Genomic DNA, 13,707 nt, shown 5'->3' on the forward strand with positions numbered 1-13,707 from the left:
ATGCCAGGCCTCTCTATTACTTTATTTACTTAAAATTATTGTTACTGTTAAGCAACTGTCATAATCTGTAACATTTACAAATCTTGTCATAATACCAACAGTTCTAAAACACTGCAAAACTAGAGATGCTGAGGTTTTTGGACTATCTGTTAACATAAACTTGTGAAGGTGAACTAAAGTGAAAACCCCATCCCTCACCCTTTTGAAAATGAAGATATTTAGAAACTACAGAAGTTTTATCTTTACAGTTCCTAAATCTCATTTCTATAAAAATTGCTACAAGTTAACACTCATTAGTTTCAAATTTCAAAGTAACACTGTCAAAAATTTCTTACAACTACTACTTCTGCCTTCTTGTTATTTCTGGTAGTTAAGAAAAGATTAATTTACATAGGGCATATTAAATACCATATACATACACATACCCATACATATACACCTTATATTGAAAATTGTAACTTTATAGCTTCTTAGACAATCCTAAGAAGCTTCCAATAAAAACTGTAATAAAAGCACATAGGTCGCCCATTAAAATAAAGTATCAAATTTTCATATATTTTAGTAACATAGATTACTTTAGCTGGACCAATTTGAAATTATTTTTATTCATTAAAATTGGGATGAAAAAAGGTATATGTCTCAGTTGATAAGACACTGACAAACTGACACAATTGGTTCCAACGTCAACCTTTTGGCTCTCCTGTATTTCTCCTTCAATCAGAGTTTCATTTTATAGATATTTTGTACATTAAGCATTCAGGCAAATGAAGTACTGTGCAGCACAATGAAATACATACATACCAGACAAAAAGACAATAGCTACACTCAGGTCCAAATAATTTTCTGCGCTCCTAGGAAAAGTTGTTGATCTGATTTTTCAAAAAATACAGATTTTTGGTGGGATATCACTTGGTTTTTAAACGTTAGAAACGATTTGAAATTTTTACATGTTTAAATCAGCAAAACCTCTCTATGGCTCCAGGCAACAATCTATAATTCTGGCTTCTATCTACATTTTCTTTTAATTTTTTTTTTTTTAATTTTTTTTTTCAACTTTTTTTATTTATTTTTGGGACAGAGAGAGACAGAGCATGAACGGGGGAGGGGCAGAGAGAGAGGGAGACACAATCGGAAACAGGCTCCAGGCTCTGAGCCATCAGCCCAGAGCCTGACGCGGGGCTCGAACTCACAGACCGCGAGATCGTGATTTGGCTGAAGTCGGACGCTTAACCGACTGCGCCACCCAGGCGCCCCTAATTTTTTTTTTTAACGTTTATTTATTTTTGAGACAGAGAGAGACAGAGCATGAACAGGGGAGGGTCAGAGAGAGGGAGACAGAATCTGAAACAGGCTCCAGGCTCTGAGCTGTCAGCACAGAGCCCAACGCGGGGCTCGAACTCACGGACCGGACCGCAAGATCATGACCTGAGCCGAAGTCGGCGCTTAACTGACTGAGCTACCCAGGCACCCCGATCTACATTTTAATCAGGTACCTTGCATTAGTTTTCTATTGCCACTGTAACAAATTACCACCCATTTAGTGGCTTAGGACAACATGAGCTTATTCTGTTACTCTTCCGGAATTCAGAAATCCCAAAGAAGTCTTAGCACAGGAGAATCAAGGTGTAGGTAGTGATGCTTCCTTCTGGAGGTTCCAAGGAAGAATCTATTTCTTTGTCTTTTCCAGTTTCTAAGAAGCCGCCCTACATGCCTTAGGTTGTGACTCCTTTCCAAGCACATCATTGAAACCTCTGCTTATGTCATCCCATCTCTTTTGGATGCCTTTGATCTTTTTACTACCCTCTTATAAGGATTCTTGTGGGGCACCCGGGTGACTCAGTCTGTTAAGCATCTGACTTCGGCTCTGGTCATGATCTCACAGTTTGTGAGTTGGAGCCCCGAATCGGGCTCTGAGGGGCTCTGTGCTGACAGCTCGGAGGCTGGAGCCTGCTTCCAATTGTGTCTCCCTCTCTCTCTACCCCTCCCCCACTCACGCTGTCTCTGTCTCAAAAATAAATAAAAACATACAAAAAAAAAAAAAGAATTCTTGTGATCACACTTGTCCCAACTGGTTAATCCAAGATAATCTTATCTCGATTCCTAATTTAATCATATCAGCAAAGTTCCTTTCTGCATGTAAATTAGCATATTCCTTATGTTCTGGAGATGAGAACATAGACATCTCTGGAGAGAAGTCACTATTCTGTCTACCATATTTGTGTTCTGGGAGTTTTTTTGGTAAATTCTTGAGATGTTTCTACACAGACGCTTTTGTGTCATGGTCTGAAGATTTGTGTCCCCTCCAAAATTCATATACTGAAATCCTCATCCTCGACATTGAGGGTATTAGTAGGTGAAACCTTTTGGAGGTGGTTAGGTCATAAGACTGGAGATCTCCTGAATGGGATTATCTGGCTCTCTTTTTTTTTAATATTAATCTTCATGGTCAAACTCATGTCTCCAGATCAAGAGCTGCATGCTCTACCAACCAAGCCGGCCAGACACAGATTGTATCGCTTATAAAACATTTTCCACATATCTCACAGCCCTTTCCACCATGTGAGAATACAAGAAGTCTGCAATCTGGCTAGATGAGCCCTCACCCAATCATACTGGCACCCTGATCTCAGACTTCTAGCCTACAGAACTAAAAAATAAATTTCTGTTTATAAACTATCCAGTCTGTGGTATTTTGTTATAGCACCCCAACAGATTAACACATTAAGTCCTGTGCAAATAGGGAGTTTTACTTTTTCCTTCTAATCTATGCGACTTTTATTTCTTTTTATTGCTTCACTGAACATGTTGGGACTTCCAGTACATTGCTGAAAAGGAGTAATGAGTAGGTATTTTTGTTTGATCCAATCTTAGAAAGAAACCAAGCAGATTTTCACAATTAAGTATGCCATTTTATCTGTATGCATTTATTTTTAAGTTTATTTCACTGTGGGCTTTTTTTTCCCCCTAACTTCTTGAATTGATACTTAGCTCACTTATTTTAATTTGGGGATTAGTTATCTATATTTAAGGCAAAATTTTCCTCCAAGTACTCCTTTAGCTGTATCCCATAGAACTGGTTAGTTTTTTATTTATTGTTAGTTTTTAGACCGTTTATAATTGCTCTTTAACCTAAAAGCTGTTGAGTTTTAAAATATGTAGGCAGTGAGTTTCCACATCCTTTTTGTTCATTTTAGTTTACTGCTCTAAAGTCAGGACAATAGTTCTTTGAGAATTTTATTGAGCTTTTATGACCAAACTTATTAACAACTTTTCTGGATAGTCCACAGAAGATATGTTCTGTTTTCAGAATACAGAATATGGTCTATATCAATTAATTTATTTAGGTGTTCAATATCCTGATTTATTTTTTAACCAAGTTGATTTATCATTAGATAGATGAGAGAGATAAAATCAAGTTCCTATTACTCCTGCACTTCTGGTTTCACATCACAATTCCTGTAGTTTTTGCCTTATAAAAGCTACATACAGGAAATGCACATATGTGTGGCATATGGAAGGCATATATTCCTGTTAGATCATCTTTATGGATTTCACATTATTATAAACTGCCCTTAACTGTCTTGCATAAATCTTTTTGTCCTGAAACCAGCTTTCACTACTATTAGGATTGTTGTATCTTTCAAGTATTTCTTCCAGATCTTCTGTTTGGTTACTGACTCTTTTATGACATAATTTAACACCCAAACTTAAAAAAAAAAAATTCTCACGCAGATGCATTTTTTTTTTTAAATGTATCTAAATTTTGGTATCTTTACCCAAATGGATCTGGGTTTTTAGTCTAATTTAAGAACTTCACGCACCACCATCATAGACTACACAATTTAAGAACGTTATGCTATTTTTTTCAGATGATTTTTGTCTTTTAGTAAAATGTCAGGATATTCTTCATAAATTTCCTATAAAATGTATTTGGAAAGCACATCCTAGTTTTTGTAATTTGTATGAAGAGAATTTTTTTTTTTTTTAGTTCCCTGTGACAGCACAAGAATGCCTGATAGCTGGTAAAACATTAGTTCTGGGTGTTTGTGAGGATGCTTCCTGAAGAGATTAGCATTTGAACTGGTGAACTGAATAAAGCAGATAGTCCTGAGCTGTCATCATCCAATCCTTTCAGGGCTAGAATAAACAAGGCAGAAGGGCAAATTAGCTCCGTCTGCTGGAGTTCAGACATTCATCTGCCCTAGAACATGGGCACTCCTGGTTTCTGGGCTTCTGGAGTCCTTTGGACTAAGACTGTATTTTGCCACCAGTTTTTCTTGTTCTCCATCTTACAGAGAGCAGATCAGCCGATCATGGGACTTCTCGGCATCCGTAAGCACATGAACCAATTCCTATAATAAATCGCTTTTATGTAACTATACATACCCTATACACACACACACACGCACACACACACACATCTGTCTGGAAAAGCTTAATGTATTCTTTTTATAGATGCTTCTGCTATAAGAGGGAACAGTTGTTGATTTTCTTATGCTTATATAAAGTCCATCTTATCAAGTTCTAGTCTTTTTTTTTAATTTTTTTTTTTAATGTTTATTTATTTTTGAGACAGAGAGAGACAGAGCATGAATGGGGGAGGGTCAGAGAGAGAGACACACAGAATCTGAAACAGGCTCCAGGCTCTGAGCTGTCAGCACAGAGCCCGACTCGGGGCTCGAACTCACAGACCGCGAGATCATGACCTGAGCCGAAGTCAGCCACTTAACCGACTGAGCCACCCAGGCGGCCCTCTAGTCTTTTTTTAAGAACCTAGAATCTCTCAGCTATTCTAGACTTATAATCTTATAAACTGAAAAGAAAAATACAGTTATTTCTTCTTCCAAAGTTTATCATATCAAAATTAATTACTCTCCACCACCCATCTTTCTTTTGGTCTAACTGCATTTGCTAGAAATGTTTAATGTTTAGAAATGCTAGAAAATGTTTAAAATTAATGGCCATAACAGGCTTCCTGGCTAGGTCCTCATTTTAATTCACTAAGTGGGTAGTTAAATTTGGTCAAATGCCTTCATTGTATCTGAATCGTTTTCTACGGTACCTTTTTTACCTATAGCTTATATTGGAAATGACTGCTGAATATTATCAAAGGCCTCTTTAGTATCTACTTATCAGACCATATAATTTTTCTTCTTTAATTTGTTGATATGAATTATGCTAACAGACTTTCTAATTAAATTTCCTGTAAATTTATTCCTGGAATAAATTCTACACAGTCAGTGGTGTAACTACTTACTTCATACAACGCTGGATTCTACATGCTAATATGTAGTTACAATCTTTACATCTGTATTCACAAGTGAGAAGGCCTATAATCCCCCATATACTTTTTCATCACTACTTACGAGATTTGGGGTACTAAAGCTATGCAGAAATCCTAAAGTAAATTGAAGACCTTTACACCTTTTCCTACGGCCTTAAATAATTTAAATAACACAGGTGTAACGTGTTTGAAAATAACAACAGAAGGCATTATTGAATATTTTATTAGCTGTAAACACTTTACATGTTTTGACTTATTAAGTAATAATTCAGCTGTGAATTCACCTTGTCTTGGAGTTTTTTCAACAGTAGATCCCTATTCACTTTCTAATTTCTTCTTTGTTAATCTCCAAATTTTCTACTTTTACAGAAAGTCTACTTGGTTTATTTGTATTGTGATAGAAAATCATCCATTTGCTAGTTTCAACTTTGTTTATACAATGCTGTGTATGAATTCACACCTATCTATAATTATGATATTATCTCCTTCTTTCTTCCTAATCTCAATTATAACTGTTCTCCACTGATGTCCTTCCTTAACCCAAGGAGTTAATCTATGTTCTGGTCTTTACAAAGACCAAGTTTATAACTTACTCATCCTTTTGTTTGCTTACTATTTCTTTAGTTTTAATGTTTACATTCGTTTGTTTCATTTTTCCAACTTTCTTTTGGCTTAACTTGTTATTTTTAAAGTTATTTTATGTTTATTTATTTTGAGAGAGAGAGAGAGAGAGAGAGAGAGAACTCATGCACAAGAGTACAGGAGGGGGAGGGAGAGAGGGAGGGAGAGAATCCTGAGCAGGCTCCACACTTGAGATCACAACCTGAGCCTAAATCAAGAGCCAGAGGCTCAACCGAGTAGGGGCATCCAGGTGCCCCTACTTTGTTATTTCTTAAATTCCTTTAAGATGTGCACTAAGTTCCCAGGATAGTCATTAAGCTTTTATTTCTCACATCTAAACCCTCCCTTTAAACTCAGCTTTGATATGCTAACAGTCAAATGAAACACATGAATTCTAACTGGATCCTGGATCAGAATCAGTTCATTAATTACAATAAATAAATACACTATAAAATATTTTTTTAGTAATAGGGCAAATTTTATGTTGGCAATATATTAGAGGACATTATTTGAATTACTGCTTATTTTTTTTAAAGTGATATTGTATTGTGGCTATGTAGTAGTCCTTATTTTTAGGAAACGCATACCGAATTAAGCATGACATGCTATGACATCTGCAACTTATTTTTAAATAATTTATGGGTGGGGCCCCTGGGTGGCTGAGTCAGTTGAGCAAAGAGCTCTTGATTTTGGCTCAGGTCTAATCCCAAGGTCGTAGGATCCAGCCCTGCACCAGTCTCCATGCTAAGCATGGGGCCTGCTTAAGATTCTCTCTTTCTGCCCCTCTCCCCTGCTTGCTCTCTCACTCTCTCTCTCTCTAAAATAAAAATTAATGGGTGGGAGGATGGGCTACATGGGTGATGGGCATTAAGGAGGGCACTTGTTGGGAGGAACACTGGGTATTATATGTAAGTGATGAATCACTAAATTCTCCTGAAATCATTACTATACAATATGTTAACTAACTTGGATTTAAATAATAATAAAAAAATTAATAAAATAAAATTTAACTCAATTAAAAAAACCCAGATTTATGGGCTTAATTATGTTTCCCTCTACTAAAAAATTCATAGGTTGAAGCCTCAACCCCAGTGTCTCAGAATATGACTACTTTGGGGGCACTTGGGGGGCTTAGTCAGTTAAGCGTCCAGCTTTGGTTTTGGCTCAGGCCATGATCTCATTTTGTGAGTTCAAGCCCCACTCTGGGCTTTGCGCTGACAGTGCAGAAGCTGTTTGGGATTCTCTCTCTCCCTCTCTCTGTCCCTCCCCACCTGCTATCTCTCTCTCAAAAATAAACTTAAAAATTAAAAAAAAAAAAAAAAAAAGAATAGGACTATTTTGGAGATAGGACCTTAAAAGAGGTAATTAAGTGGAACACCTGGGTGGCTCAGTTGGTTAAGTGTCCAACTTCGGCTCAGGTCATGATCTCGCAGTGCATGAGTTCGAGCCCTGTATCCGGCTCTGTGCTGACAGCTCAGAGCCTAAAAGCTGCTTCAGATTCTGTGTCTCCTTCTCTCTCTGCCCCTCCATTAGCGTGCTCTCTCTCTTCCTCTCTCTCTCAAATATAAATATTAAAAAATTAAAAAAAAATAAAGAGGTAATTAAGTTAAAATGAGGCTATTATGGTGCACCCTAATCCAATCTTACTGGTGTTCTTATAAAGAAGAGATCAGGACACGGGGAGAGCCACCAGGGGACACACAGAGAGAAGGGCAAACAAGTCAAGAAGCAGTAACAAAGTGGCCATCTGCAAACCAAGAAGAGAGGCCTCAGAGGAAACCAACCCTGCCAGTACCTTGATCTTTAACTTCCAGCCCCCAGAACTATAAGAAAATGAACTTTTCTTTAAGTCAACCAGTGTATGATATTTTGCTATGGCAGTCCTAACAAACTAATGCAATGGCTCTGAGAGAAAAAAAAAAAATGATAGAGAGAAAGCAAAAATAACAAAATGTTAATGTTGCTGATTTCATTTTATGATTCTTTCAACTTTTATGTAAGTTTGAAATTTTCCAAAATAAAAAGGCTTATATTAGCATCCCCAAAACTCTGGGTGTTTTTTATCATCACAATAGTCAAATTTTATGTACCTATATAAAATGAACCACCTTACTATCTCATCTGTGAAATGTGACAATTATCACCTGATATTAACAGGTACTAGAAGAAGTCAGTGAGTTAAAGTGTTCTAAACTACTAACACAATACCTGGTAGAGAAAGTACTTAATAAATAGTGGGTATCACTAGTAGTTAATTCAAATTCCAAATGACAGAAGTGATTCAGCTGCAGGCCGGCATCACTGTTTTACATCTATGATTAGTAGTTTAAGAAAATCATCTTAATCCAAACTCAATTATTATAAGTAAACAAATCTACACTGTTGAATCATTTTATATAAATACAACACAGAAAAACAATCACATTCTTGAGGTAAGAAATCACTGAAGGAACAACAAAGAAATTTTGAAACGGAAATGAAAGTTTTTAACTTACTGACTGACTAAATCAGATCCCATCTTAGGGCCATCATCTGCCTCCTCTTCCATATCAGAGTCCATACCATTGTCACCTTATAAATAAAATAAACTATTGAACGCATACTTATAAAATGTCAGAACAATTTAATCATTACACAAAGTGTCATCCAGAAAAATGATGCAAATTAAAGAACTCTGTAACTGATGAGAGGACGTTTTTAATTGCTTACATTTAAAATGAGTTTTTCGGTGCTTTATTAGGTATTTCTAATTGCCTTCCCTTTATCTATTTTATAGATGTATGTGTGTGTGTGTGTATACTTACAGACTATAACCAGATGGATACATCTATTAGCAAAGTTACAAACTCCATTAAACCATTTTAAATTTTTTATTTTATATTTTTTTCAGGTTTTATTTTCAAGTCATTTCTATACCCAATGTGGGGCTCAAGCTCACAACGCTGAGTCATATGCTCTACCAGCTGAGCCAGCCACATCACCCCATTAAACCATTTCACATTTAAAAAAGATGTTATCTCTGGGAATCCAGTGTCTCCATTTTTCTGCTTCTTCTCTTGTAATATTAATGCTAAAATCCTTGTACAGTTCCAAAAGAAAAAAAAAAGCTTGAAAATCTAAAATTCTACAGCTAATAATGTCACAGAGTCATACTTCAGGCAGACAGATAAATGTAGGTAATCTCCAAGAAATTCTTCCCATTCTGCATCCAGGTCTTATTAGAGCAAAAGCAGTATACAACAGTCAATTAAAAGCCATAAGAACATAAAGCAGAAAATAAGAAATTATTTCAAGAAAAGCTATCTCAATAATTAATAATTTTTTACAGTGTTTTGGGTAAAATCTTTCATTTCATTTTATTATTGTGTACAAACTTATGCTCTTACCTACACAGTTGATTTCAGAAAATGATAACAAAAAGTCTATTCTTGAAATGCTATTCTGATATGTAAACTATATTTCAAAGTACAAACAGAAGTAAAATTACTCAATGATTATCCAATGATTATCATTACTTTAATGAAATTAAATATCCAAGTTAAAAAAAGAATAACCTAGGATTTATGCTAAATATTATATTAACTAATAAGTTACCAGAGTGTAGAAATATGTTCTTACCCTCAAGAATCTTCAAGATTTTTTTTTCAGATAGTAGTTCTAACTGTTCCTGGCACAGCTTTTTAATTTCTTCTATTGAACAGTTCTAAAGAAAATGACATTAAAAGAAATACACTTATGTAATATAGCACCAATGTAAACTGGAAAACAGCAATTACAAAGAAAAAAGTCTGGTTAGCAAAATCTTACATTAAAACAAATTAAAAGCCAGATAAATCTTTTCATTGAGATGAAATCTGAAAAACGGGCCAATTAATATGTAAACGTTATAGCTTACAGACACTTGATGAAAATAAAGTCAAGTTTGTTAGGAAAGAACAAACTAAGGAGTAAGTCAGGTACCCAGATGTTTTTAATAACAGCCTATTTGTTAGGTAATTCCTCTAATGATTTAAATACTCAAGTGCTGGTTCTAAACATCTTTGATCCTAAGCCCTATTTCCACAACTCTAAAATTAGAATACCATGAATATATGAAAATATTTCTGAATTTAATGAAATATAAGCTTTTGCCAACCAATATTGTGCACTGTTACACAGCAGAATTATTATTTCCTAAAGCACCAGAAAGAATCATTATACCTCTAATTTAGTTACTAAAATTGCCTGCATTTAATAGAATTATTTCCAAAAGGTCAATACATTCCTTACCCAAATTTTTATTTATTTATTTTTCATTTTTGTGAGAGAAAGAGAGAGGGCGTGTGCGCGGGGTAAGGGCAGAAAGAGTGGGAGAGGATTCAAAAACTGTTCTGTGCCAGCAGCCTGATATGGGGCTTGAACTCAGGAACCTCTCAGGAACTGGGAGATCATGACCTGAACCGAAGTCGGATGCTCACTGACTGAGCCACCCAGGTGCCCCTCTTGGCAAACTTTTCAATATACAAAGCCATTTATAGTTCTCCAAAATCCCTTTTTTTAATCTTTTTGAAGTAGCCTGTTTTAGTTGAAAACATCCAATTATATAATTTACATTAAGTAAAATGACAGCTACAAAAAAGGTATATATTTCTACATTGGGTATAATCCAATAATATATGTAATGAAATACCTTTAACACATCAGGAAGCATCTTCTGTAACTTCTTCTCGCCTATGATACAGAAACACTGCTGAAGCATTTCTTTTTTGTCTGATATGTAGAAACTAACTGGTTTTAGTGACACAGTCAGGTCCAGTCCACCTTCTTCAAGGTCACTGTGCTCTGCCAAGAATAATTCTTTTTCCAAAGTTGGCAGAAGGTATCTGGTATCCTAAAATTAAAAGAGACAATGAACCATTAAATAAAGGAGAATGTATATGATGTCATACATTTATATTTAATAACTACTTCGTTAAATATTTCCAAATTCTTTGCTTGCACAGATTATTTACCTAAAGCCATTAACAAGGACTTTTAATTGTTCAATATTCCTTGATATTACTCTCCAAACTACACTTAACTTGATAAGGTGATATTAAGCGAAGAAATACCACCTTAGGACATATAAAAGGAAATATACTCAACATCAAAAAAAGAAAAAGAAAATATACTCACTATTGAGTGACCTACTATAATTTTAGACTTCTGAAGAATTAGGATATTACTCTCGCAGGCCACTCAACTCAAAATTTTATGTATGCATTGTTATTCTTAAATTCATAAAACAGAATGGCACAGCAGCAAAAATGTTAAAGATCATAAATATTATAAAGTATTACTGCTTATCAGGAGCTATGCTCATTTTAAAAATGCTATGTAATTTAATCATATTCAAAGCAGCCAAGTAATTTAAAACATTTCTGCCAATTTTACCTCTTATCTCCCAAATCTATCAGTTTCTCCAAATCTACTGCCATAATCCTGGTCCAAGGTACCATCATCTTTTGCCTAGATTACCTTAGCAGCTACTAAACTGGGTGCCTTACATCTGTCTCTCCAATCTGTTTTGTATACTGTTATTAGAATAGATTCTATAAAATGTACATATACTCATCCTCCTTATTTATAACCTTCCAGTGAATTCACACTGATCTCTGGATCACAAAGCCTATCTGGGCCTTCAAATATAACCTGTTCTCCCTTCACCTCACATAGGCAGGGCTTTTGTATGTACCGTTCCCACTTGAACGGTCTTTCCTCCCACTCCCCCCTCCCCCATCCTATACTCTTAAAATTAACAAATTCAGATATCAATTCAAAAGGCATTTCTTCAAGAAAATTCTCCCTGACTATATAGTTCAGGTATGTTTATCATTATTTTCTTTTTTTTTTTAATTTTTTTAATGTTTATTTTTGAGACAGAGGGAGACAGAGCACAAGTTGGGGGGAGGGGCAGAGAGAAAGGGAGACACAGAATCCGAAGCAGGCTTCAGGCTCTGAGCTGTCAGCACAGAGACCGATGAGGGGCTCGAACCCACAAACCGTGAGATCATGACCTGGGCCGAAGTTGGACGCTTCGTCAACTTTGTGAGCCACCCAGGTGCCCCTGTTTATTATATTTTCTAATAGAATTGTTTTAAAAGTCATTTAAAAACACGCCAATTTTAAAGACTATTATGATAATTAGACTGAAAAAGTAAAGAACGTTAGCTCGTTTTAATGGCTCACAAAATAATTCAAGTGTTAGTGAGGATGTAGAGAAACTGGAGCTCTCACACACTGCTAGTAGGAATAGAAAGTGGTACAGCTGCTTGGAAAAACAGTCTGACAGCTCCTCAAAAAGTTACCTTATGACCCAGCAATTCCATTCCTAGATATACATCCGAGAGAAACGTAACCACATGCCTGCACAAAAACTGGTACACAAATGTTCATAGCAGCTTTATTCGTAATAGCCAAAAGGTGGAAACAATCCAAATGTCCATCAAGTGAAAAATGGAAAAACCAATTGTGGAACAGCCATTCACTGAAATATCATTCCATTCACATAAAATGTCCAGAACAGGAAAATCTATAGATCTATAGAGATAGGAAGTAGTGACTGCCCAGCGATGGAATGTGGTAGCGGTGAGTATTAGGGATGAGAGCTGAAAGGTTCACATTGGGTTTCTTTTGGGGGTGATGAAGGTATTTTAAAACTGACCACAGTGATGGTTGTACAACTCCATGAATACGCTCAAAACCAGTGAACTGTATACTTGAAAGAGGTGAATTATATGGTATATGAATTATATCTCTATAAACCTGTTACCAACAATAATAGGGAATGCAATGTACAACAGATATAATGGCATTCAGAATTCTGAGGTCTTCTCTACATGCCTAATATATACTGAACTCTTTTTTCCTTCATAAATTAAAACTAGGGTTTAGTTCTGCATGCGAATGTTTACAATATGTAGCTTATTGGCCTCTCATCATGATAAAGAGTATAAAAGATATGGAAACAATTAAGATAAGAATGATGATATCCAAAATTAAATCTACGAGGTGTGGAAAAACTGAATAGATCTATAACTATCAAATAATAGGAGGGAAAAAAAACTAAAAACAAATAAATAAATAAAACCTGCCCCTAAAACACTCACCAGACCCACACAGCTGTATGGTCCAATAGTCCAGTTCTGATACATCTTCAAGAAAAAGATATAAACTGGGGCACCTGGGTGGCTTAGTCGGTTGAGCATCTAACTTCAGCTCAGGTCATGATCTCACAGTTTGTGAGATTGAGCCCCACAACAGGTTCGGTGCTATTAGTGTGGAGCCTGCTTTGTATCTTCTGTCCCCACCCTCTCTCTGTCCATTCCCGGCTTGCGCTCTCTCCCTCTCTCAAAAATAAATAAACAGAAAGAAAGAGAGGAAGGAAGGAAGGAGGGAAGGAAGGAAGGAAGGAAGGAAGGAAGGAAGGAAGGAAGGAAGAAAAGAGAGAGAGAGAAAGAGGGAGAGAGAGAGAAAGAGAGAGAGAGAGACAGAGAAACTATTCTGGAACACATCCCCAAAATGCAAAGCTTCCCAAATCAATCCATGAGGCTAGTAAAATCTTGATACCAAAAGCAGACAGGATAATCTACACAAATAAAAACCATAGGCTGACTTAACTTAGGAACATAAAACACAAAAGAAAGAATATCAAATTCTAGCTGAGTACAATAACCAAACCAAATAGGATCTATTCCAAGACTACAAGACAGTTTAACGTGAATTAATTTACCAACTTACCAAAAATTACATTTTCAGATTAAAGGAGGAAAGCTATGTGATTA

At 35.8% G+C, this 13,707-nt stretch overlaps 1 protein-coding gene across 1 annotated transcript in view; it reads right to left on the minus strand.

Moving 5' to 3' along the window:
* CAAP1 (caspase activity and apoptosis inhibitor 1) overlaps positions 1-13,707 on the minus strand; it is a 52,052-nt gene that overhangs the window by 35,339 nt on the left and 3,006 nt on the right. Inside the window, exons 2-4 of the mRNA XM_007098566.3 lie at positions 10,575-10,775; positions 9,524-9,608; positions 8,401-8,476 (exon numbers count right to left, since the gene is read on the minus strand). Coding sequence (XP_007098628.2) covers positions 8,401-8,476; positions 9,524-9,608; positions 10,575-10,775 — 362 coding nt within the window. The remainder of the gene's footprint in view (positions 1-8,400; positions 8,477-9,523; positions 9,609-10,574; positions 10,776-13,707) is intronic.

Source organism: Panthera tigris, chromosome D4 (assembly GCF_018350195.1).
Source record: "Panthera tigris isolate Pti1 chromosome D4, P.tigris_Pti1_mat1.1, whole genome shotgun sequence".
NCBI lineage: Eukaryota > Metazoa > Chordata > Mammalia > Carnivora > Felidae > Panthera > Panthera tigris.